Below are 27,364 nucleotides of genomic sequence, written 5' to 3'. Positions count from 1 at the left end.
TCAAGCCCAGTATCCTGTTTCCAACAGTGGCCAGTCCAGACCCAAGTACCTGGCAAAATCCCAATGATCGTGTTCTATAAGTTGTGCACATACAATAAACGATAAATCCAGGACTGGCTTAAATCTCCTTGCTTGGAACTGGACAATTTGACAGCTCTCCGTGCACATATAGTCCATGTCAGGTAGCAACCTGCATGCCAGAAGTTCAGTATAACAAGGAATGCGAATCTGATTTAAGGCAAGACATTTTAACGGCGTAACAATTGTTGTAGGTAAACAGCAAAGCGTTGCAGAAAGTACTAAAAGAGAGACTCGTCCCACGCGGTTACTGTACTATTTTGAGGCGACCCTTCGACTCGCAGTTTCGCGCGACTTTTGCGAAGGGAAGTTTTGCCTTTGGCGGCCGCCGTCGGTGGGACGCACTGCTGACGTGTGCTTGCGCTCGCGGCTGCCACGAGCGGCCGATTCCGGCAGTAGCCCAGCCTACTACTAGTACGAAGCGCTCAGTATGGCTACGGGCTGGGAGGAGATCCGGCGGCTGGCCGCAGACTTCCAGAGGGCGCAGCTGACCGACGCCACTCAAAGGTGAGGGCTCGAGACTGGACAAGTGCGAAGTAATGTTCCCCTGGTGTCTGGGGCAGGAGAGTTTCTGAAAAGTAAAGTGCCTCTGCTCTCTACTTAACCTCACGTTGGAAGCGGCGAAGTGTTAAGTCCTCCGCCCCTGTTACCTTTCCTAGGTCCAAAAATCCCGTAGGCGTCCTCTTCACTGACAGTTTCTACTACTACTTGCTACTATTTAGCATTTCTATAGCGCTACAAGGCGTACGCAGCGCTGCACAAACATAGAAGAAAGACAGTCCCTGCTCAAAGAGCTATGTAATAAAAGTAAGCCAAGTATAGGACAATCAAGCCATTGTGACATCACTGAGGTTGGCTCTTATTGGTGGCCTGAGGCATTATGACATCACAATATTAGCTCTGGTTACAAGAGACTACTACTACTACTATTTATCACTTCTATAGCGCTACAAGGCGTACGCAGCGCTGCACAAACATAGAAGAAAGACAGTCCCTGCTCAAAGAGCTTACAATCTAATAGACAAAAAAAGAAATAAAGTAAGCAAATCAAATCAATTAATGTGAACGGGAACATTTCTACGGGGCCCGCAGCAAGTTAAGTTCTGTGCATGCCCAGTTGGGTGTTAAGATTAGTAATGTTGAGTGTCCAAAGAGAGAGAATTTGTATTGCCTTTAGCACCCCGGTCATTTTGAAGCGTTGGCACCTATGGTTACATAGTAACATAGTAGATGATGGCAGAAAAAGACCTGCACGGTCCATCCAGTCTGCCCAACAAGATAAACTCACATGTGCTACTTTTTGTGTATACCTTACCTTGATTTGTACCTGTCCTTTTCAGAGCACAGACAGTATAAGTCTGCCCAGCACTATCCCCGCCTCCCAACCACCAGTCCCTCCTCCCACCACCGGCTCTGGCACAGACCGTATAAGTCTGCCCAGCACTATCCCCGCCTCCCAACCACCAGTCCCTCCTCCCACCACCGGCTCTGGCACAGACCGTATAAGTCTGCCCAGCACTATCCCCGCCTCCCAACCACCAGTCCCTCCTCCCACCACCGGCTCTGGCACAGACCGTATAAGTCTGCCCAGCACTATCCCCGCCTCCCAACCACCAGTCCCTCCTCCCACCACCGGCTCTGGCACAGACTGTATAAGTCTGCCCAGCACTATCCCCGCCTCCCAACCACCAGTCCCTCCTCCCACCACCGGCTCTGGCACAGACCGTATAAGTCTGCCCAGCACTATCCCCACCTCCCAACCACCGGCTCTGGTACAGACCGTATAAGTCTGCCCAGCACCATCCCCGCCTCCTGCTCTGCCACCCAATCTCGGCTAAGCTCCTTAGGATCCATTCCTTCTGAACAGGATTCCTTTATGTTTATCCCACGCATGTTTGAATTCCGTTACTGTTTTCATTTCCACCAAATCCCGCGGGAGGGCATTCCAAGCATCCACTACTCTCTCTGTGAAAAAATACTTCCTGACATTTTTCTTTAGTCTGCCCCCCTTCAATCTCATTTCATGGTTCAAGTCGCCTAACACTCTCCTCCACTCCTTTTTTTTTCTTTAACTCTGTTATAAGTAGGTGTTGAGCAAACTCCTTTATTGTGTATAAGGGAGGGGCCTTTTATATTATGTCTGGCACCTCCAATAATTTTGAACTGTTGGCACCTATACTCATACATTAAGGAGTTGGTCTTCACATATTTTCCTGTCCCAAGATTTTGTGTCTGAGGCAGTTCCCCAGGTTCTTAGCCCACTTACTACACTAACCATTAAGCTACTCCACCACTCCAAGTGGCCCTTTTACCAGATGGCTGTAAAAGGGGTCCTGCGGTGGTGTCCGCATGCCAAAGCTCCCTTTTACTGCTGCTAGTAAAAGGCTTTAAGAAAAAAAAAAAAAGAACATGGCCATGTGGTAAGTTAAACACTTGCCGCACGTCCATTTCCTGGGGGAGCTTTTACTACCTCCTATTTGGCCAGGAAATGGATTTAGGAGGCAGTAGGGACTCCGGCGGTAACTGGGAAATGTGTGGCATCCTCTGCCCTGGAAAATACAAAATTTTTTTTTTTAGTTCCCTAATCGTTGTGGGCTGGAAGCCGGAAGTATTCTGGGCTCCTGAGTGAGCCTGGTGGTAGGGCCGATTTGGTTCATGGCGGTATGGCTACCGCCGCTTCGTAAAAAGGCCCCCAAGTGATTTGTCCAGTGTCATTAGGAGCATAAGAAGGATTGAACACTGACATCCTTGGTTCTCAGCCACTTGCTGCTCCAGTTCCCTTTCTTTGTTCTGTATCTTTCCCTTCCCCCTCAACTTAGCCCTTTAACTCTGGTCCTGTTCTTAGATTCCCAGGATCTTTTCCCATCTGGTGGAGACCAAATATTTTGTCACTTGACAGTGTAATAATAACAATGCCTTAAATTATGACCAAACTCTTGCTTTTTGCATTTTGTTGTATACTTTTGAAAATTCATCCATATCCATATACATTAGTGCAGAAAATATGCATGTGGTAAAGAGTTGGCATGAATGTAAGCAATAAAATTCCCTGGGGTCATTTTAAAAGTAGAAGTGTGTATGTACTTTTATTTTGGAAATTTGTTGAGGGAAAATTATGCATGTACTTTTTAAAGTGTGAATAGTTATAAAATCACCATCTCATTAACCAGTGTAGTAGCTAGGGCCCTCAGATTTTAACATTTAATGTGTAAAACGTTTAACACCATAAAAATAACCTTTCTGATTTATCTGGTATGGGGGAAGAAGAGAGGCTTTGAGCTCACAGTTGCCTCTCATACGTACTGCAGCCTGGTTCCTCCCTTTGTGGTCACTTAGGTTTCCATAGTGCTTGTAAGGATTGTTAAGGTCTGCAAGGGTGTCTAGCCACATAATCATAGGATATGAGGACTGTGGAAGTAGCAGTGAGAGTGTTCACTTTCTTAAAGGAACTGAATTTTTTTTTGTTCAAATCTTTCAGTAAAGCAATAAAAATGTATACAAAATGATGTTTCATCAGAGAAATATATTACATACTCAAAGAACGGATCGCCTTCAAAATCTGCACTTTGGTCCACAAAATTATCTATGGTATAGTCCCAGGCTACATGATAGACCTTATAGACCTACTAACCAGAAACAGACTCTGATCATCACGATCATACCTAGACCTACATTACCCTAACTGCAAAGGACTTAAATACAAAACAACTTATACATCCTGCTTCTCCTACATAAGCGCACAACTATGGAATGGACTCCCAAAAGCTGTGAAAACAATCCATGACCATCTAAATTTCAGGAAATCACTAAAAACCAACCTCTTCAAGAAGGCTTACCCCTCGATCCACCATAATCCCCCACACTCGGCAACACCGCATAACCGATGATTGTACTGGACAATAGACAATCTTCAACAGTATAACCTTATATTTGTTATCAACCGACATGGCGAATGCCATTACGGTACTATGTAAGCCACATTGAGCCTGCAAATAGGTGAGAAAATGTGGGGTACAAATGTAACAAATAAAAAAAAAAATGAAACAGAACTATAAAAAACAATTATGGAAAAAAAAACCAACACTAACAAAAAAAAAAAGGAGATGCTATATAGAGACATAACAAACTGGTAATTTTCTGTGATATGAACTGCATTTTAAGTGCTTGTTTATCTGTTGCAGAAATTATTAAAGTTGTGTATCTGTGTTGGTCTTGTGAGGAGACCTTTTAATTAAGATCAGCTGCAATGGCTTAACTATGGTCTATATGAAGATTAAGACTACAAGAAGGTCTCTCAAATGGCATTCCAGTTGCACAGAACAACTTAATTTCTCTGGCAAATAATGCTGAAAACTCTAACAAATGTACTCCACTCTTGGTTCAAAAAATATCTTTTTATCGATTTAATCTATTTAATTATCAAACCATCTCCAGAAAGCCATAAAAGCTTAGCATACATCAAACACAGACTAAGAATTGCCCTAGGAACAGAGACAAAACCAAACTTTCCAATAATAGTTCCGAGTAGTTCTTAATGACTGGTACACATGGAGGCATATTTTCAAAGCACCTAGACATAGAAAGTTATATGGAGGGGCATTTTCGAAAGGAATGTCCAAGTTCCGATTTGGATGTCCTTGCAAAACGGCGAAATCCAGTGGTGGGGAAACCTGTATTTTCGAAACAAGATGGACTTCCATTTTTGGTTTCGAAAATGCAGTCAGGGACGTCCAAATCCTTAAATTTGGATGTCCCTAGACATGGACGTTTCTGACTTTTGGTGATTTTCGAAACCAAAGATGTCCATATCAAAAATGTCCTAATGCAAGCCATTTGGGCACGGGAGGAGCCAGCATTTGTAGTGTACTGGTCCCCCTGACATGCCAGGACACCAACCGGGCACCCTAGGGGGCACTGCAGTGGACTTCATAAAATGCTTCCAGGAACATAGCTCCCTTACCTTGTGCGCTGAGCCCCCAAACCCCCCCCCCCCCCAAAAAAAAAACCTCACTACCCACAACTGTACACTACTACCATAGCCCTTACGGGTGAAGGGGGCACCTAGATGTGAGTACAGTGGGTTTTGGAGAGCTCACTGTTTCCTCCAGAAATGTAACAGGTAGGGGGGTATGGGCCTGGGTCCGCCTGTCAGAAGTGCACTGCAGTACCCACTAAAACTGCTCCAGGGACCTTGTTTTTTTAAATTATGGGTCATGGATGGCCAAGTGTTAGGCACGCCCAAGTTCCACCTTCGCTACGCCTCCAACACGCCTCCTTGAACTTTGGCCGTCCTTGCTACGGAGTGCAGTTGGAGATGTCCTAAATCGGGTTTCGATTATACTGGGAGAAAGACGTCCATCTTCCGATTTATGTCGAAAAATGGATGTCCTCTTTCGAAAATGAGCCCAATTGTAACCTATGGAACTTTGTAAGTCAAAGTGATCTGAAAATGAGCCCCGTAGTGTAACCAGAAATCATGTCTCCAAATGGGTTAGTTTTGTGCATACCACCACAGGAATGAATCTCGCACTAGGTATAAAAATCCTATGTTGGCTGTATGGTTTGTTTTCTCTTTTTAGAAGAGAGGGAGAGATCAATCTTATAACACACTGTAGTTCTTAATAGCAGTAGTTCCGTTTGACCAGTGTATCTACTGCCAATGTCCTGTTTAAACTAAAAGGCCTTGGACCTTGGATTCCCTAACAGGGTAATAATGATCAGCAAATGCTTCATCCACTGAAAACGCTCTTGAATTATATCCCTGAGCAGAGAGGTAAAAGCATTAAAAGAAGATATTGTTGAAACTCAGCAACAGTCATCCTGAACAAAAGTGTCTTACTATAAGCAAATTCCAAGATTTGTTTTAAGCATTTGTTACTGTAAAGTAGCCAGGACAGATTATAAATTGTGAACTTTGCATTTGTTTAGGTTGTCTGAACGTAACTGCATAGAGATTGTTTCCAAGTTGATTGCTGAGAATCAATTGGATGTGGTGCATACACTTGATGGAAAGGAATATATTACTCCAGCTCAGATCAGCAGGGAGATTCGGGATGAACTTCATGTTCGTGGAGGTGAGTTTGTCTTTGCTTGTCTTTTAGCATTGGAAAGGAGGCAGGAATACTGGGTGTTGGGGAATTTATACTCTCATAACTGGGATGGTAGAGAACAAAGTGATAGCCTACACACATTCAAGCCTTTGCTGTTGAGATATGTCCTTAAAAGCATAGGCTAGAATTCCTGTACAGACGGGATAGGCCAATTGATCTTTATCTGCCATGATCTACTATTTGGACATACTACTCAACCTGTTGACTCTTCCCGTTACTTAGTTCTCACTTTTGATTCCCAGCTTACCTTCTCTTCACAAATATCTAATCTATGTAGGACTGGTTTTCACATTCTCCATCAGTTGCGTTCAGTCAGATGGTATTTCGATTACAACGCCTTCCATTCTCTTATTCTTTCACTATTGATCACCAGACTAGACTATTGCAATATAATGTACCTGGATTTGTTCTCACACAAATTTAAGAACGTTACATTCTCTCCTGACTACAGTTATATTTAAATCTTTTTATTGACTGAAAGGTCAATACATATGAACAGGAAACATCAACTTGTACACAAATCTTATACAAGAACATCAGTCAGCATTTCACAGTCAATGAAATTTCTTTTTATCCCCAGACACCCCAACCCCGTTTCTTATCCCTCTGCCTTAAATCTGTTTATATTTAACCATTGCAGTTGATATTGACAGAGACCACACATACTATTTCAGAGCGTATAATAATAAACAATCTTATATCATGGAGTTGTCAAGTTTCGCTTCACATTCCACAATGAATCATAGTGTAACTCTTTGATCCGCAATTAACCCCTTTCTCCTACCTTTCCCAGTTATCAAACCCTCCCTCCCTGCCCTCCCTTCCCTTCAAAATCTAGGATACTTTCTGACAGTCTGAATACAAGCTGTTGTCACTAAAAGTTCAACAGGTAACTCTTTGAAGCATGTGGTAATGTCTGTATAAATGGGTTCCATTTCTTTAGGAATTGCTGCAAGTCTGATTCTGGCCTGCCTTGACACATCTGTCTTTCCAAACGCATTAATGCCACCATTTTCATTCTCCACACCTGTGCTGAGGGACCATCTGGGGAAAGCCAATCTACAAGAATTGTTGCCTTCGCTATGACTATGGCCCGGTTTATGAATGCAATGCAGCCTCCTGGGACCGGGGCATTCACCTCAGGATTACCAAATAGCAGCAACGGGGAATATCGCCAATCTATAGCCCACAATTTAGAGACTTGTCTCAGAATGATCTTCCAAAATTCCTCCACCTGTACACAGAGCCAGAACATATGCCCCAAAGTCGCTCCCTCCTTCCCACACTTGGGGCATTCTCCGTCTGGGGAGGCTCCCATGTGAAACGCTCGCCGTGGGGGAATGTGTAGTCTGAGGGCAAATCGATACTGCATCTCCCAATGTGCTGATAATAAGGAGGATCGTTGGATTGTCAGGACATGTCTTTTGAACATGTCAGACGTTACTGTGATATTCAAGTCACTCTCCCATCCCCCAGCATATTTATCATAGTCCAATTCCAGCTTATGATCTTTGATGTGTCTGTGATGGTATTTCAAAGGCACTTTCTGTTGAGAGTTGAATGAGAATGCCTCTGCCACTTCCACTTGGACATCTTCTGTTAGGTCTTCCCATTCCAGGCTAGACACATAATGCTGTAGCTGCCAATAGTGGAAATAGTCTTTCGGAGTTATCAGCTTTGACCTTTGAAGATCTGTAGATGATTTTAGTTTCCCTTCCTCTGTTAGTATTTGTTGAAGGTAGATTATTCCTTGGTCTTCCCATCGTTTAAATATCGTGTTTAAATCTCCGGGAGGGAAGTCTGGATTCCCCTTCAATGTCAAGTATGGAGTAGTTTTATAAGAGAATTGATGCATTCTGCAAATCCACTTCCAGGTTTTTTGCGCAGTCTGTAAAATGTTAGTGGCCGCCAAAACTGGGAATGTTCTCTTACCCAAACCATGAAGGGCACTACTGAAGTGGAAGGGTTTTAATAAGTTTTTCTCCATTTGAGTCGCTGAAAAATCTGATGTGTTACGGAACCAGTCATTGATGTGTCTCATTGCACAGGCCACCGTCATATGCCGCATGCTCAGCACTCCCATTCCCCCATATTCTTTTGGTATCTCCATCACTGACTGAGGCAGTCGCGGTCTTCTCCCCTGCCAGAGGAATTTCTTTAGCATTACATTCAACTGCTTTTCATCTTTACTAGAAAGGTATAATGGCAAAACTTGAAAGATATACAGCCAGCGTGGCACTATCATCATGTTATACAACGCTATGCGTCCCGAGAGAGAGAGAGGTAGCCCCTGCCAATGACCCAGCCTTGTTGCTGTTTCAGTCAGCAGTTTTTGAATGTTCAGATTATAGAGTTGGGATAAGTCGCTCGGGATCTGTACCCCCAGATATTTGATGGCGCCTGCCGCTCTACGTAATGGGAATTTAAATCTCTTCATGTCATCGGGGCTGGACTGGATGTGCATAACACTAGATTTCTCTAAATTGACTTTAAAGCCTGAGAGTTTACCAAATTGGGAGACCCTGTTTATCAGCACACTCAGTGACGTTGTTGGTTTAGAGGTCATTATCAATAAGTCGTCTGCAAACGCTAATGCTTTCACTGTCTCTCCCCCTACCTCTACCCCAGCTATCTCCCTTTCTAGTTTCAGGCTCCTCAGCAGTGGTTCTATCGAGAGGAGGAAGAGGGCCGGAGATAATGGACAGCCCTGCCTCGTGCCCCTTGCTATAGAAAATTGTGCTGTTCTTGAGCCATTAATCAGTACTGCGGCTGTGGGACCCGAGTATAACGATTGAATCGCCTGATATGCCCATCCCTTGACACCTATGTGTTGTAGCACTGCAAACATGTACTCCCATTCCACTCTGTCGAACGCCTTCTCGGCATCCAGACTCACCAAGACCGCCTTTGTTTCTGTACAACTACATTGTCCCATTGCCATAAGTAGACGCCTCACATTTACTGCGGCATGTCTATTTCGTACAAAACCCACTTGCTCTGGATCTATTAATGTCGGCAACACTCTCTGAATTCTGTTTGCTAGAAGCTTGGCCATGATTTTTGTATCCACATTGATTAGTGATATGGGCCTGTAGGAGTCTGCCTGCGTTTCTTTCCTTCCTGGCTTTAAAAGTAATGTGATTAACGCTTCATTAGCATAGAGTGGGAACTCTCCCAGATCCACCACCTCTTCGTAATATGAGAGCAGAGGTCTTATTATCTGCTGGGTTAACATTTGGTAGAATGCACTAGAGAACCCATCTGGCCCCGGAGCCGAGTGTTTAGGCATCGTTTTAATTATGTCTTGTAGCTCCTTCCCTGTTATTGGTGAATTGAGTTCCTCTAACTCCATCTCACCAAGTTTGTTTAGCCCTGCCTGCTCTAGATACTGATTAATAGAGTCTGTAGAGTGGGGCATGGGCGTAGAGTATAAGTCTTGATAGAAATCTCGAAACACCTTCGCTACCTTGTCTCTTTGGTTTTGAATATGGCCCTCCTTATCCTTGACCGCCACTATTACTCTGCTTCCTCCCCAGGTTTTTATTACACGTGCTAACATGCCTCCCGATTTGTTCCCAAAACGTTGTAACCGATATTTCCTACGTATTAATGCCCTAGAGGCTCGATCTTGTAGGAGGGAATCTAACGCTATTCTTGCTGACTGCATTTGTTCTTTGAAATGTGTGTTGGGATTATTAATGTACCTGCGCTTTGCTTTTTGGAGTCTTTTTTCTAGGTTGGTGATTGCTCTAGTGATTCGCCTTTCTCTTTTTGCTGTGAAGGCTATAATTGCCCCTCTTAATACTGCTTTAGCTGCTTGCCAAAACAAGGATGGCTGGCTTTTGTGGACTGCATTAAATTTTTCATATTCCTCCCAGCTATCTTGTATGTATCGTTTGAATTCAGTATCTGCGGCTAAGTATGTTGGGAAGCGCCACCCCGCCCCGGCTCCAGATGACCCTGGATCTGTCAAGTCAATCCATGTCATCGCGTGATCTGAGACCTCTTCTGGCCCTATTACTGCGTCTGCTACCATATGAAACATGTTTTGATCTACAAGTATGTAATCTATCCTTGACCAGCTGCCATGTGCCCGTGATAAATGAGTATAGTCTCGTGAGTCTGGATGTAGAGTCCGCCACGCATCTACCAAATTTAGTGATTGCATGAATTGTGGAAGGGCTCTCGATCTCATTCCTCCCCTGCTGGCCCGTCTAGGTGTTGAACAATCTAATGTTGGATCTGCTACGAGATTAAAGTCTCCCATTATAATTAGGGGGATAGTTTTGCGGATGAGACATCTTTGGGCCACCCGCTCATAGAATGATTTGTCAAATAGATTTGGCCCATACAGTGCTACCAGCGTATATTCGCGATGTTGAATCCATAGGTGAATCAGCAGATATCTCCCCTGAGTGTCTCTTTCTATAACTTCCGATTTGGCCACTAATCCCTTGCGGATCAGAATAGCTATTCCTTTACTCCTCCCCTCAGCTGGAATCGCATGTACTTCTCCTACCCACGCCCGCTTCAGTTTCTGATGTTCCTCTGTATTGAGGCGGGTTTCCTGCAAGCAGGCTACATCCGCTCTATGTTTTTTAAGGGCTGCTAGAATTTTTGTTCTTTTGATTGGGGATGAAATACCTCCCACATTCCAAGTAAGGAACCGAACTAAATTGTGCTTAGTCATTACTATGTCCGGTTGTCGAGTAGCGGTGAAATTTTTTGTTTGTGAGGAACCCCGGGGCCCAGCTCCACCCGTGTTCCTTCCTATCTGTCCACATGACTCCAGTGACCTGTTCTGTTGCCCTTCCCCTTTCTATGTGTCCAACAGCGCGATGATCTCTATATATGTCCCAGAAAGTCCTACATTTAACTTTCCCACCCATCCCCCCCTCTCTCCCGCCCCCCTCCCCTCCCCCCCTCCCCCCTCCTCCCCTATCCCCCTTGACTCCAACCTTGCACTCCCCTCTCTTATCTTAGATCAGGTGTGCTGAGTCAACGATGGTAGGGTCTCCTCCCTCCCCCCTCCACACTTGCCATAGATAGTATCTCACTGTTCAAACTGGTTCATCTCTCTCTGCAGGAAAAAACACAGCGCTGTAAATCACTACATATTGTACTTACTATTCAACATTAGGCTATTCAGCCAACTTTCTAACATCCAACTGAGACTTGACTTCAGATTACTGAGTTTCTAGCTCTCATTGAATTAAGTTGTGCTCTTCAACTGTTGCTTCCCTCCTGTTCAGAGTTTTTATGATCCTGACATTGAAGTGCCTCTTGAGCTTCTTTAGGAGAGCCAAAGGATCTCCAAGTGCCATCCATGTTGATTTTTAATTGTGCTGGGTATAGTAGCAAAAATCGTTGGTTCCTCTCTGCAAGTTGTCTGCAAATCGGGGTAAAAGCTTTCCTGCGTTCCTGTAACGCCTGTGAATAGTCTTGGAACACTTTAATACTAACTCCATCAAAGTTTAAGGAATCCCATTTTAATCGTGCTCCCCTTAAAATTTCTTCTTTATGTACAAAATTATGTACTTTAACAATCATTGCTCTTGGTCGAGTTCCATTATTAAGTCTTTTCCCCAACCTGTGAGCTCTTTCGAGGCAGAGTGGTCCCATACTGTCAGAAAGGGCAAATTCTGATTTTAACCAGCGTTCTAATTGTTCCGCCAGTGACCGATCCGGTATCGACTCCGGGACACCTATAAGTCTCAAGTTGGATCTTCGAGATCTATTTTCAAGATCATCCATTTTCATTGCCTGCGCTTTCAATTCTTTTTGTATCTCTTGCAACGACGCCACAGCGCTAACTGCGGCGTCCTCTGCTTCCGATACACGTGCTTCAAGTTCGCCCGTTCTTTTTGTTGTTTCACCAAGCTTCGTTTCTACGCTTGTTAGCCTTTCAGCAATCTGGGTTAGTTGCGGTTCCAAAGCGGACTTTACCGCTTCTGTGAGCTGTTCGAGTTGGGCCTGATGGAACCTTGGCGCCGAGTCTGACGCTGGGCTCGGCGCCATCTTGCTTTCGCCGACCCCTCGCTGCTTCTCTGGCTCTTTTTTTGCTGTTTTCCCCGTCATCGCTCTAGTTTCGCGGATGATATAAGAGTCCATGTGTCTTAAGTTTGATTCCGATTACTTTCCTTTGTTTATCAGCAAGTCAATCCAGTTTGTGGAGGGTTCGAGGGAGGGAGGACCCGAGAGTGAAAAGGAATGCGACCTCTTCCCTCAGCCCATCACGTGACCCCTGACTACAGTTATTAGACGTCTATGCTATGCCAAAAAATATGATAATGTCTCTCCTTTACGTCAGAAGTATCATTGGCTCCCAATTGAACAACTGATAATCTTTCAAACTCTCGCACTTACAATCAAGGCTTTCAGGAAAGGACTCCCTCTTTATCAATTAGCTTTTACTATCCCATATTCAGTGGTCTGCCTACTCTGCTCCATAAACGATCACCATTTGGTCTTCCCTGCTGCCAAGCATGCCCAACAACAGTCAGCTAGACATTGCACCTTCTTTTTGTCTGTTCCTTTCTGGTGGAACTCTGCGCATTCCCATTTGAGCTGAATAATCCTTTAAAAAATGTAAGTCTAGGCCAAAGCTGGTGGGTCGCTCAGGTGGCAGCAGCCTCAGGTACATTTTTTGCAGATTAAAGTCTTTCCAAGCGGCGACCACCCTTAGCAACCCTTTGCCACCTCGGCAGTCCAGATTGCCCAAGGGATATTTTACATCCAGGTGGCTGCCGCAATTTAGTAGAAGTTCTGGCCTCTGGAAAGACGTGAAACACTGTATTAATGTTGATTTTTTTTTTTGTTACATTTGTACCCCGCGCTTTCCCACTCATGGCAGGCTCAATGCTGCTTACATGGGGCAATAGAGGGTTAAGTGATTGGTTTGCCAGTTTGTTAAATTGCATATCCATGTAAAATATGTATTCTAATCTTCATAGTGTATGTCCATGTTTCATATATGCCTACAGATGTTATATGTACACACACCTCATTATGATTTATATTAATCATGAAGACGACCTATCCATATTTTGTATATGCCTTAAGACCTGATTTACTGTACTAACGTTGACTGGATTTATACCAGTTTTTTACATTAAAAAAAAAACTTTCAAGCTGTATATCCATGCTAAATAAGCATTTATTACGTGCCAATAGATGTTATATTTTGCACACTGTACCCATGTCATGTTCATTCATTATTTTAGAATACTTGTCTATATTTACATTTTTTTTATATACTTATGGATTCTGTATATGCTACAACAGTGTTGATGTTACCATTGTTGAATACTATGTAACACTTTAAGATGTATGCTCGGTCTGCTTTCCTTTTCTATTTTACATTTTTAAGTATGCGGCCTGGGCTAATGCATATATGTGACGTCGCTTCCTCACTATCCAGCTTATAATCGAACGAGAAAAACGCCCAAGTTCCGACCTAAATCGGGAGATGGACGTTTATCTCACAAAAACGAATAAAGCGGTATAATCGAAAGCCGATTTTTGGGTGTTTTCAACTGCACTCCGTCGCGGATGCGGACAAAGTTTATGGGGGCGTGTCAGAGGTGTGGCGAAGGCGGAACTGGGGCGTGGTTATCTGCCGAACAAAGATGGGCGCATTTCACCGATAATGGGAAAAAAGTATGCGTTTTTACCTAGAATTTAGGACACTTTTCCTGGACCCTGTTTTTTCACGAATAAGGCCCCAAAAAGTGCCCTAAATGACCAGATGACCACTGGAGGGAATCGGGGATGACCTCCCCTGACTCCCCCAGTGGTCACTAACCCCCTCCCACCACAAACAAATGATGTTTCACACATTTTCATTTTCACCCTCAAATTTCATACCCAGCTCCCTGGCAGCAGTATGCAGGTCACTGGAGGAGTTGTTAGGGGGTGCAGTGGACTTCAGGCAGGTGGACCCAGGCCCATCCCCCCCCTACCTGTTACAATTGTGCTGCTTAATGCTTATTAGTCGTCCAACCCCCCCAAACCCACTGTACCCACATGTAGGTGCCCCCCTTCACCCCTTAGGGCTATAGTAATGGTGTAGACTTGTGGGCAGTGGGTTTTGAGGGGGATTTGGGGGGCTCAACACACAAGGGAAGGGTGCTATGCACCTGGGAGCTCTTTTACCTTTTTTTTTTGTTTTTGTAAAAGTGCCCCCTAGGGTGCCCGGTTGGTGTCCTGGCATGTGAGGGGGACCAGTGCACTATGAATCCTGGCCCCTCCCACGAACAAATGCCTTGGATGTATTCGTTTTTGAGCTGGGCGCTTTCATTTTCCATTATCGCTGAAAAACAAAAACGCCCAGCTCACACATCGTTGAATTTTTTCCCAAAATACGGTTCGGTCCGCCCCTTCACGGACCCGTTCTTGGAGATTAACGCCCATGGAGATAGGCGTTTTCGTTCAATTATGCCCCTCCACGTCACCTCACTTGGTGCCATTTCTAAGTTAAAATGAGCGTGGTGAGCCATCACCGTTTACTTTGGTGGTTTCACTGACCGACGGCATTTCACAGGAGCCTTTGATTTTTCTTTTGCGGGATAAGCATTTTTTAACATTCCAAATGAGCATATCCATTTTTTCCCTTGGATTTAATGGTGAAATTATGGCCATGGCCCTTTTGTGACTCTGTCACTCTAATTTAAAGTAACGTAGCTCTGTGGCGGCAGAATCTTTTATTGTAGTCTGTGGGAGCGAACCCCCAGTGTCTATCCTTGAATTTCATAGGAAAATATGGCGATCCCCTTTTTTTTGAAACCTTGTTTTAAATTCAAGATAACATATTTAGGTGAGTGCTCTGTCTTTTATTCTCTTAGTCTGGGTTCATTCCACAGCTGTTTCACTCTTTATATTTTAGATTGTTAATGCCAGCGCTGGAGATGTTTTTAACATAACCACGGGCATGTAGATTTGGCGATGCAGCATTGTATTTTATAGACCTTCTAACCAAATGTTTAGGCATATTTTTGGTATTTCTTTCACTGTTGTTTATATTGGACAATAGATCGTGTGCTCATTTCATGAGGACCGTTTCATATCTACTATAATAAAACTCACCCTCAACGTTCTGAGGACACTGACATCAGTGAAGCCAAGCCCTGACTTCCTTCAAAAAGGTTCGAAGGTTCGTGGTGGTGAAGCCACCAAAATCGCTCCGGGCCCCGCCCTCGAGGGCAGAGCTATGGCAGAACAACGAAGGGGTTGGCAGGGAGGGAGGCAGGGAGGCGGGGTGGGAAATCGCTCCGGGCCCCGCCCTCGAGGGCGGAGCAATTGCAGAACAACGAATGGGTTGGCAGGGAGGCGGAGGGGGGGTGGGACATCGCTCCGGGCCCCGCCCTCGCGTCAAACGCCATGACGTTGGGGGCGGAGCAATGGCAGAACAACGAAGGGGTTGGCCAGGGAGGGAGGGGGTGTTGGCGACGAAAACCTTGCTAGCGCCTGTTTCATTTGCTCAGAAACGGGCCTCTTTTACTAGTTATATATAAAAAATGTTTCTCCTTCTTCTCCCATAGGAGTTGTATACTAACCTAGGAACTTGTTTTTAGTGTACTCCCTAATTGTGTACTTTGATATTGAACTTGGGCAGTCTCTCTTTTTGGATTTATATTTTACTTTTCTCTTCATTGTATTATATTTTACTTTTCTTTATCTAATGACATGCACAGCAGTGCTTTTCTTCATTTTTTCACAATGGTTTGGTGGCTCTCATTTTATTAACACCATTCACAAAAGCTGTACTTTGTACCTTAACATCACTGGGACTTATGAAGCATACAGTGATAATGATGGTTCATATTTTATTGTTATATTTATGTAGATGCTCCTTATTTTATTGTGTATGTGTTCTGCTACAAGTACATTTTATATTTCTGTACAATTGCTTTTTACATTTTATGTTTGATTTTAATTTGTATGTTTTATTAATAGACTCCTGAGGCAGGCGTTGCATACGCCGAAACACAGCCCATGTTGGGTCTGATCTAAATAAAGGACTTTTGTTGTCTCAGTCTTGAAGGTACAAAATGAGAAGACAGGGTTTATTGATAGTGAGTGTGAAAAAGAGACTCTAGTGGATTTAATGTCCATAAATAAAAAAAACAAAACCGAAAAACGGACAAAAGCTAGCAAATTAGTACTGTCAAGTAATCAACATGCTGTAATAAGGAATAACAAGTCTAGCTTGAAGTGTCTATATGCAAATGCTAGGAGCCTAAGACATAAGATGGGAGAATTGGAATATATTGCACTGAAAGAAGAATTGGACATAATAGGCATCTCTGACACTTGGTAGAAGGAGGATAACCAGTGGGACACTGTCATACTGGGGTACAAATTTTATCGTAGTGATAGGGTGGACCGGATTGGGGGAGGAGTAGCACTGTATATTAACGAGAGCCTTGAATCAAATACATTGAAATTTCTGCAGGAAACAAAAGACCCCTTGGAATCATTGTGGATCAAAATTCCAAGTGTTAAGGGGAAAAGGACGGTGATAGGGGTGTACTACCGTCCGCCTGACTAGGATGAGCAGACGGACGCAGTCATGTTAAAGGAAATTAGTGACGATAATAAAGTAGGCAACACAATAATAATGGGTGATTTTAATTACCTAATAACCAAATTCTACTAAAAATATCCGTGTATTGAAGGTGTTTTAATCCATTTAATCATGAAAATGTGGAGAAAAAAAGACTTCAGAAACCATGGAGAAATCTCTTAAAGGAAAACCTTTTCAAATATTCAGAGAAACTCCTCTTCAACCACTAGTCTTCACAAAAGACCAGTGGCATCATCATCATTCAAGCTAAAGTTATAAAGGAATGTTTGTTCACCGGATATATGTGGTTGAAATAATGTCTCTACCCTAGTGTATTGTAAAATGTGTTTGTACAAGTATTTCATGAATGAAGAGTGGAGTTTTTTTTGTGAAGACTAGTGATTGAAGAGGAGTTTCTCTGAATATTTGAAAAGGTTTTCCTTTAAGAGATTTCTCCATGGTTTCTGAAGTCTTTTTTCTCCACATTTTCATGATTAAATGGATTAAAACACCTTCAATACACGGATATTTTTAGTAGAATTTGGTTGTGTTATTAGTTGATTTGTATTCTACTAATTCCTTTATTATATATCAGTGATTTTAATTACCCCCCCCCCCCCATATAGACTGGGTTAATGTAACATCAGGGCACGCTAGGGAGATAAACTTCCTTGATGAAATAAAGGACAGCTTTATGGAGCAGCTGGTACAAGAGCCGACGAGAGAAGGAAAAATTCTAGACTTAGTCGTTTGTGGAGCGCATGATCTGGTTCGGGAGGTAACGGTCCGGGGGCCGCTTGACAACAGTGATCACAACATGATAGCCTTTGAAATTTGCTTTCAAAAAGGTAAAGATAGGAAGTCAAATATGTTAGCGTTTAACTTTAAAAAAGGAACCTATGATAAAATGTGAAGAACGGTAAAAAAAAAAACAAAAAAAACCTTAGAGGAGCGGATGTGTGGATGCTGTTCAAAAACACCGTCCTGGAAGCCCAGGCCAAACATATTCCACGTATCAGAAAAGGAGGACGGAAAACTAAAAGACATCCGGCATGGTTAAAAAATGAGGTAAAGGAGGCTATTGGAGCTACAAAGGAATCCTTCAGAAAATGGAAGAAGGAACTGAATGAAGAAAATAAGAAGCGGCATAAGGAATGTTAAATCAGATGCAAAGCGCTAATAAGAAAGGCAAAGAGGGATTTTGAAAGAAAGATAGCGCTAGAGGCGAAAACTGATAGTAAAATTTTTTTAGATACATTAAAAGCAGGAAGCGGGCAAAAGAATCGGTTTGCCCGCTGGATGACCATGGTGTAAAAGGGGCGATCAAGGAAGGCAAAGAAATAGCAGAAAACCTAAATGAGTTCTTTGCCTCGGTCTTCACTGAGGAAGATTTGGGAGGGATACCGGTGCCGGACAGGGTATTCGAGGCTGATGAGTCGGAAAAACTTAATGAAATATCTGTAAACGTGGCAGACGTAATGGAGCAGTTCTGCAAACTGAAGAGTAGCAAATCTGGACCGGATGGTATTCATCCCAGGGTACTGATAGAACTAAAAAATGAGCTGGCGGAGCTACTGTTAGTGATTTGTAATTTATCCTTAAGATCGAGCGTGGAAAATTGGAGGGTGGCCAATGTAATGCCGATATTTAAAAAAGGTTCCAGAGGAGATCCAGGAAATTATAGACCGGTAAGTCTGACGTCAGTGCCGGGCAAAATGGTAGAGACTATTATAAAGAACAAAATTACAGAGCACATTCAAAATTATGGACTAATGGGACAAAGTCAACATGGATTTAGTGAAGGGAAGTCTTGACTCACCAATCTGCTGCATTTCTTTGAAGGGGTAAACAAACATGTGGACAAAGGTGAGCCAGTTGATATTGTGTATCTAGATTTTCAGAAGGCGTTTGATAAGGTCCCTCATGAAAGACTACAGAGGAAATTGGAGGGACATGGGATCGGAGGTAGTGTCTTACTGTGGATTAAAAACTGGTTGAAATATAGGAAACAGAGTAGGGTTAAAAGGTCAGTATTCGCAATGGAGAAGGGTAGTTAGTGGGGTCCCTCAAGGATCTATGCTGGGACCTCTGCTTTTTAACATATTCATAAATGACCTAGAGATGGGGGTAACTAGTGAGGTAATCAAATTTGCTGATGACACAAAGTTATTTAAAGTCGTCAAATCGCAGGAAGATTGTGAAAAATTACAAGAGTACCTTACGAGACTGGGAGACTGGGCGTCTAAATGGCAGATGATGTTTAATGTGAACAAGTGCAAAATGATGCATGTGGGAAAGAGGAACCCAAACTATAACTACGTCATGCAGGGTTCAGCGTTAGGAGTTACGGTCCAAGAAAGGGATCTAGATGTCATCGTTGATGATACATTGAAACCTTCTCAATGTGCTGCTGCGGCTAGGAAAGCAAATAGAATGTTGGGTATTATTAGGAAAGGGATGGAAAACAAAAATGAGGATATTATTCTGCCATTGTATCGCTCCATGGTGCGACCGCACCTCGAGTATTGTGTTCAGTTCTGGTCACCGCACCTTAAAAAAGATATATTGGAATTAGAAAAGGTGCAGAGAAGGGCGACAAAGATGATACAGGGAATGGGACGATTTCCCTATGAGGAAAGGCTGAAGAGGCTGGGGTTCTTCAGCTTGGAGAAAAGGCGGCTGAGGGGAGATTTGATAGAGGTCTATAAGATAATAAGTGGAATGGAACGGGTCAATGTGGAGCGTCTGTTTATGAAGCTGCAGTGTAGTAAATTTAAAATGAATCGGAGGAAATCTTTCTTCACTGAACGCGTAGTTAGACTCTGGAATTTGTTTACGGAAAAAGTGGTTAAGGCGGTTGTCTTAGCGTACTTTAAAAAAGGTTTGGACGGCTTCCTGGAGGAAAAAGCCATAGAATGTTATTGAATGGACGTGGGAATAATCCACTATTTCTGGGATGGGCGGGACAAATTGTTTCTTCTTTTGGCTGCTGTCGGAGACAGGGTGTTGGGCTCGATGGACCCTTGGTCTGTCCCGGCATGGCGATGCTTATGTGTTGACATTGTAAATAATATACTACACCATACTTTTGTCTTGTTACTTGAATATTTTACTGCTGTAATTGTCTATTACTTATGTTTGATTTATTCCTACTGTACACCGCCTTGAGTGAATTCCTTCAAAGAGGTAGTAAATAAATCTTAATAAGTAAATAAATATCCATTAATTCAAATAATAGAAAATTGGCCATTTTACAGTTGCGGCAAAAATAGCCTTAGCGTGCAGAAAAATCTTTCATAAGAGCACACTAAGGCAACTTTTTTTTTTTTTTTTTTTACCGCCGACCCCCAAAAAGCAAAGGTTCTCTGAACTGGAATCCTGGACTTGGGACCATCAGGCTGAGAAACTCAATCCCTGACATTCTATATTAATTAGGTCTGTGAGTGAATTTTTTTAACTTTCATTGACTTGTAATAGGCAAGATTTTCCCTAGTGCAGGTTAAAATGTATTAATCCTAGAAAGGAACACTGTAGAACGTAAGGAGGTGAGAAAGTGTTTGACAGTGTCATTGTTTACATTGTCAAACAGGTGATCTTTAGCTGAGAGTGGTCAGAAGCAACTACATGCTTGCATATGACTGCTAGATACATTCTTTTAGGAAGCTGATGCTTGAACCATCTGTGAGCACAAACTGGCTGATCACAGATTAACATGGTAGAATGGCACAAACGTGAGAGAACGGTGAAGCACAGACCATGGGGTTGATGCAGAGACCTGTGTAATGTGCCTGGATGCAGCAGTAGAAAGAGCCAGCACTTGTGCACAGTTCTAGAAAAACAAAGGAGGTAATTTTATAAAGTGTCACCTAAACATAGGGGTGATAAAGGGGCTTTTCGCCAATTCTGTAATGGCATTACAGAAGAGTAGAGCAAATGTTAGTTGTGACAGCTTATGCTAGGTCAATAGCAGGCATAAGCCACGCATCTAAGTGTGCCCTTGCAGTGTGAACATCTGATGATACTCTAGAAGGCGTGCATGTTGCCAGGCAAAAGACCCATTACATACCTAAGCTCAGCCCACCCCTACAGTCCATTTGCTGTTATGTGCTCTGCATCTAGCGTGCCAGTTTTATATAAAAGCGCCTAGCACATAATTGCCAATTAAGAGCATCAATCCCACTAGTATGTGCTTGTATTCTGTAAACCTTGATGCCTAACTTTACACACTACGTAGAGACTTGCCTTTTAAATTTGTCATAGAGCATACAAAGAGGGAGATTACATGACAGATTACACAGTTGGGGCTATACCACCCCTTGACTGAGAGTTTAGAGTGAGTCTGCTGGTTTCTAATCCTAAAATTGTGTAAACAATGAACACTATCAAACATATAAACGGCAAGTGACCGTACTCACTCGCAAATGCGCAGTAGAGACTTCCCTGTCTGTCCCGCCCCCGCGTCAATACGTGATGACGGGGGGCGGGACAGAGAGGGAAACTGCGCGAAGGGGAGGGAACCGCCGAGGTCGCCACCGCTTTCCCCCCCCCCCCCCCGAGGTCGCCGCCATTGGTACCCCCCCCCCCGGAGTCGCCGCTGCCGCCACCCCTCCACCCGGCCGTCTCTTCGCTATTCAGCTTACATCTCCTCAGCAGGCAGATCAGCTGAGCTGCCGTTGGCCTTCCTTCCCTGCCTGTGTCCCGCCCTCGCTGACGTTACGTCACACGAGGGCGGGACACAGGCAGAGAAGGAAGGCTGACAGGACCTCAGCTGATCTCTGCCTGCTGCGGAGATGTAAGTTGAATAGCAAAGAGATGGGCCGGGTAGAGGGGCGGCGGGGGCGGCAAACTCGGGGGGAGGGGGGCGGCGAACCACCAGCCTGTTTTAACGGGCTCAACGGCTAGTACATAATAAGGTTCAGTATAGCCAGTTAAGTTTGTTTTTTTTTTCCAACAATTCTGTTGACATTGGTGATTTCTAGGACTTTTTGCAAAGCATGGTTTTAGTAATGTGTATGTTAGCAGTTTTGGTGTATTTATTCAAAAATATTATTAGTAAAAGCCAGCTGCCCCCAAATTATGCATGCCATGAATGAAAATGAAGTATGAGCTGATGACCGTTCCAGTTGCTCTGCTTGGATATCCTGTGACTCCCTCGCTTTTTTTGTTTTTGAAAGAAAAGGCTGAGGAGAGGAGGTTGTCGAGATTCGTCCAGAAGTGCCACATATGCAGACGGATATATATATATATATATATATATATATATATATATATATACACACATTCTTAGCTTTCTATCACTGCCACATTTACATTTTTATTAGATTATTTCTTCGTAGGAGACAGTGTACCAATTTTTTTTCCGTTAAACACCATTGCTCAACCATCGTGCACTGAGGATTTAGAGAGGGATGATACAGGAGGCTACAAAGGTAGATGAAGGTGGTTTGAAAAGCATAGCAGTCCAGCTGAACAAGATTACATTGAAGCACTGAAGGAAGTACATTTAGCCTGTGCAGAGGCTTCCTGAGACTGTGTCTGAGCAGGACTGTACACTGAAGTATATATGTCCAGGTGTAAGCATTGCCTTGTAAATCAGCTGACGTATGTTTGGAAGACAGATTTATTTTATAGAAATGACCTGATTTCTACTAAAATGCTTTTTTTTTTTTTTTTTTTAGGTCGAGTAAACATTGTTGACTTACAACAGGTAAATGTTTTTTAAAATAATAAAAAAAAAGCCCTGTAATGAATGGTAGTGTTTTCTTAATTCACATGATATTAAAAACAGGTAGAGCAAATAAACAACCAATTCAATCTATCAGTATCAACTTTGCCTTTTAAGCCATACAGGAATATTGGTAGGACCAAAACCTCTCCCACCAAGAAGGAGAAAAAGATCTCAGAATAAACAGCCCTTAAGGCTAATATATAGGGCTGCACATTTTAATTACCAGTCTAAAAAAACTCCTTCATATAGTGTAATGTTCAGTAATGTTGTTTACTTTTCTTAGTATCTAATCAGATTTTTCTTTCTCTGAATTCCCACATGGGTCCAGAGCGGTTTACAATAAGATATAGAATATACAATACTGTTACAATTACAGTAAAATAGAACAGATCTCTGATTACAATTGTTAACTAACCTTTTATCCAATTCATAATAAATTCACTTTAGTAGATCGGTGTTCAGTAAACATGTCTTAAGACTTTTACGATCAATCGGAAGAGACCTCCAGTAATTAGCAACCTAATATGAATACGATCTTTCATGATTTCTTTTAGATACCAGGTGATGAACTTGCGAAAAAAGGAGAGTATTACTATTCTTCAATTTTAAGGTTAATTGAGCAGAGGAGCAATAGACTAGATCATGCAGAATGACTGAGGTCAGGCCATGCAAGGATTTAAAAACCAAGCAAGGTATTTAAAATAATCCTGGCACATTCACCTGCAGCCAAAGCAAATCTAACAAAAGTGGAGTACCGTATTATATTTACTGCAACAAAAAATCATTTTGGCAGCAGTGTTCTGTAACAGCTGCAATCTATCAAATTGTTTTTTAGGGAGACCAGCCTACACCGAGTTACAGAAATCTAGCTGTGCCAGTTTGTAAGATTGTACCACCAAGGCAAAATGTTTAGTATCAAAATGAGACCGAATAGTGCCCAACTGTCTTAATTTGAGAAACATCTTTTTCAACAAATTACTAACTTGTGGCTTAAATGACATGAGTAGAATCAAATAGGATGGAATCCTGGGATACTCAATACACTGGTAACAACTGAGATGAATGTAAAGGAATCTCAAAAGGAATTGTATGTATGGTATTATTAACCCAGACAATCTTAGTCTTTTTAGCATGGAGCTTTAACATATGCCTGGTAGCCTAAGATGATGATACAACAAAATTAGATTAATACTGTTGAGCACAGGAAGCCAAATAAAGAAGTCATCAGCATAGGAATATAGGCAAGCTCCAAATCGTAAAGGGAAGGGAAAGGGAAATGTGACTTGATATACCGCCTTTCTGTGGTATTTTGCAACTACATTCCAAGCGTTTTACATGTATATAGGTACTTATTTTGTACCTAGGGCAATGGGGAGGGTTAAGTGACTTGCCCACAATCACAAGGAGCTGCAGTGGGAATTGAACCCAGTTCCCCAGGATCAAAGTCCGCAGCACTAACCACTAGGGTAAAGAAATAGTACTTGCAGTACTCATGATATAGGTGAGAGCGGTGAATCTTGAGGTACCCTGCATAATGGAACCCAAGATTTAGGTTTTTCGCCATTTTTCATTACACAATAACTGTGTAACGATGAAGGCACATGGCAAAAATGCCATATTTAATTAAAAGAATGAAATTATATGTTCACGCTGAAGCTGGTAGAACCACGTGATTTGAATGCCTTCATTGATTGGAAAGTGTTTACCATATATACTCGACTACAAGTCAATCTCAAGCATATGGGCCTAAAATGGATACACATGCTGTGTCCCATGTATAAGTTGAGGCTCCCCTCTAGCCCTCCCTCCTCACTTGGGCCAGCACCTCTCTCTCTCTCTTTTCCACCTCCAGGGTCCAGCTCCCTCTCTCTCCCTCTGCCAGCCCACTCAGTATCTCAATCCTCACACTCCTCGTTGTGTACCTTCAAAGAATCTTCTATAGAGCAGCAGCAGTGCATCAGTACTCCTAGGGTGCCTGCTTTCTGCTTCGGAGCCTACTCTGATCCATCCCATCCCCTCTGACTCAACTTCTGTTTCTGCAGGGTTGGGACAGATCAGAGAGTGCTCCGCAGTATGCCTTAGGCATTCTAGAAGTATCGCTGCACTGACACTGCTCTATAGAAGTTCCATTTGAAGGTACATACTAGGGGCGGGGTTTGGGGGATGATTATTTTTTTATTTTATTTTAGTGCTACAGGTGTTACCTGTAGATAAGACGATCCTGGTTTTATTGATGCATTTTTTGGCTTACATTTCTCAACTTATAGTTGAGTATATGCAGAGATTAATATCGGCAATGGATTGACTGTTCTATGATCAAAAGCTCATGACTGGATGATACAACTGTGCTACCGTTTTCTCTCAGGGGCAGTTTCTCCAAATGGGTTAGTTTTACACACACTATGATTCCATATTGGGGGTCACATCATGCCAGTTCTTGGAACCTAATGCTAGCACTAAGCTGCGCAGAATTTTCAGAGGGCTTTAGTGTCAGAAACAACCCACCTACCAAAGATTAGCTCAAATTATATTTAAATGCAGGCAAATGGATGCCATTCCCTCACAATGTTCAGAGAACAGCGACCAAACCAAAGCTGCCACTATCGCTGGAAAATCAGTCACATTAATTCTTTCCCTGCCCACCCCACTCCCAGAATTGTGTTGATGTCCGTTGCTCATATGCTGAGTTGTGAGTGTCCCCCTCTCCAATCAGCTTTGCCCTTTCTGTCCTGCCACTAGCTCTTCTCAGCCTGCTGCAGCTCCTTCATATCCTCCTGCATGCTGACCCCTCAGCCATTCCTTCCCATTCTCAGTCTCCTTCCAGGGTCATCCTGGTGCTTCTTTCACATTCATTCATTCTACCTTGTAATGAAGCATCATTTGTACATTAGAACTTCTTCCTCCTGGCACCCTTACTTTCGTCCTGTGACTAGAGTTGCCTCTTACTGCTCTCAGTGCCGTCCCATTGGATGGATCCATCCACAGTCTTTGTGATTGCAGACCTAGGCCTTTTCTGCATGAGATTGGTCCTTGGAACTAGGAACATCATCAGGAAGCTGACTGGCTTGCCACTTCTGCTAATGACACTGAAAACAGGCAGGGCAGACTTGCTAATGCAGGGCGAAGATTGGAGAGCTGGACATTGATCAGTCTAGCTGTGGCTTCAGGACACTAACACTAACCCAAGACACTTGAGCACATATGATAGGGTCCTAGCCTGACATGTCTGTGCCTTCATTTGGTCTTGGTTTTTGGGCAAGTGCCATGAGTTGGACGATTTGCTTATGGTTCCAATGACATTGGCTGTGTTGTCTGCTTACTGCAAAACTGAAGTCTTCTAGAGATACAGGATCAAACTACCACTCATCTAGTAAACGCTGTCTGTATTTGTTTATTATCTGTAGATAAATTATATGCTGGACTTGTAGCACAACTGTTGAAGAATCCAGCTTTTTCCTAGATCAGTACAACTATTTGTACTCTGAAAAATCTGGCAATTGATGAGATTGGACCTTCAAGAAAGCAATTTGTATAGTGCTTGTGGTGCTTCAGAGTCTGTAGGCACGTTTTACCAAATAAATTTACGCCAGTTTTCACAGTCAAACTACCCACACACTTTCACTTTAAATATTACCTAAGGTTGAAGTATTCACAGACACTTACATTTCTTTTCCTTAACAAAACTATGCAAAATGTTGCCGTCACAACCCGAGGGACACCTTTGTGAAATACTACTACTTATTTCTATAGCGCTACTAGATGTACGCAGCGCTGTACACTTGAACATAAGAGACAGTCCGTGCTCGAAAGAGCTTACAATATAATCAGGACAGATAAACAGGACAAATAAGGGGTAAAGAATTGCTAAGGTAGGAATGATAAAACATACATGGGTACTGTACAAGTGAATAGAGGTTAGGAGTTAAAAGCAGCATCAAAAAGATGGGCTTTTAGCCTAGATTTGAAGACGGCCAGAGATGAAGCTTGACGTACTGGCTCAGGAAATCTATTCCAGGCATACAGTGCAACAAGATAAAGAAATGGAGTCTGGAGTTGGCAGTGGAGGAGAAGATTACAGATAAGAGAGATTTACCCAATGAACAGAGTTCCCGGGGAGGTGTGTAGGGTGAGATAAGAGTGGAGAGGTGCTGAGGAGCTGCAGAGTGAATGCACTTGTAAGTCAATAAGAGGAGTTTGAACAGTATATGGAAATGAATCGGGAGCCAATGAAGTGACTTGAGGAGAGGGCTAATATAAACATAGCGACACTGGTGGAATATGTCATACAGCAGAATTACGAACAGATTGAAGGGGGGAGAGAGATGGCTTGTGGGAGATGTGTGAGAAGCAAGTTGCAATAGTCTAAGCGAGAGATGATAAGAGTGTGGATAACTGTAGTGTGCTCAAAAAGGAAAGGACAAATTTTGGTGATATTATAGAGAAAGAAACGACAGGTTTTAGCAGTCTTTTGGATATGTGCGGAGAAAGAGCAAGAGGAATCAGGGTTACGAGCTGATGAGACAGGGAGGATGAGAGTGTTATCCACAGAGTTAAAGAATGGGGGAAGAGGTGGGTTTAGGGGGAAAGATAAGAAGCTCAGTCTTTGTCATGTTTAGTTTCAGATGGTGGTGTGACATCCAGGCAACAATGTCAGACAAGTAGTCTGATACTTGGGCCTGGATTCCTGCTGAAATTTCTGGTGTGGAGAGGTAGATCTGGAAGTCGTCAGCATAAAGGTGATACTGAAAATCATGGAATGAGATTAGAGCACCAAGTGAAGAAGTGTATATGGAGAACAAAAGTAGTTCCAAGACAGAGCCCTGAAGTACACCAGCTTATAGTGGGATAGAAGTGGAGGAGGATCTGCCAGGATATACACTAAAA

The 27,364-nt window shown here is 43.0% G+C and overlaps 1 protein-coding gene across 1 annotated transcript in view; it reads left to right on the top strand.

Moving 5' to 3' along the window:
• The first annotated feature begins 474 nt into the window (after window positions 1-474).
• UFL1 (UFM1 specific ligase 1) overlaps window positions 475-27,364 on the top strand; it is a 145,275-nt gene continuing 118,385 nt past the window's right edge. The window contains exons 1-3 of the mRNA XM_030199083.1: window positions 475-585; window positions 6,007-6,152; window positions 22,431-22,459. Of these exons, the coding sequence (XP_030054943.1) occupies window positions 509-585; window positions 6,007-6,152; window positions 22,431-22,459 (252 nt within the window). The 5' untranslated portion in view covers window positions 475-508. The remainder of the gene's footprint in view (window positions 586-6,006; window positions 6,153-22,430; window positions 22,460-27,364) is intronic.

The sequence above is a fragment of the Microcaecilia unicolor genome, chromosome 3 (assembly GCF_901765095.1).
Source record: "Microcaecilia unicolor chromosome 3, aMicUni1.1, whole genome shotgun sequence".
NCBI lineage: Eukaryota > Metazoa > Chordata > Amphibia > Gymnophiona > Siphonopidae > Microcaecilia > Microcaecilia unicolor.
The sequence above is the reverse complement of the archived record's forward strand: the minus strand, read 5'-3'. Positions and strand labels throughout refer to the sequence as shown.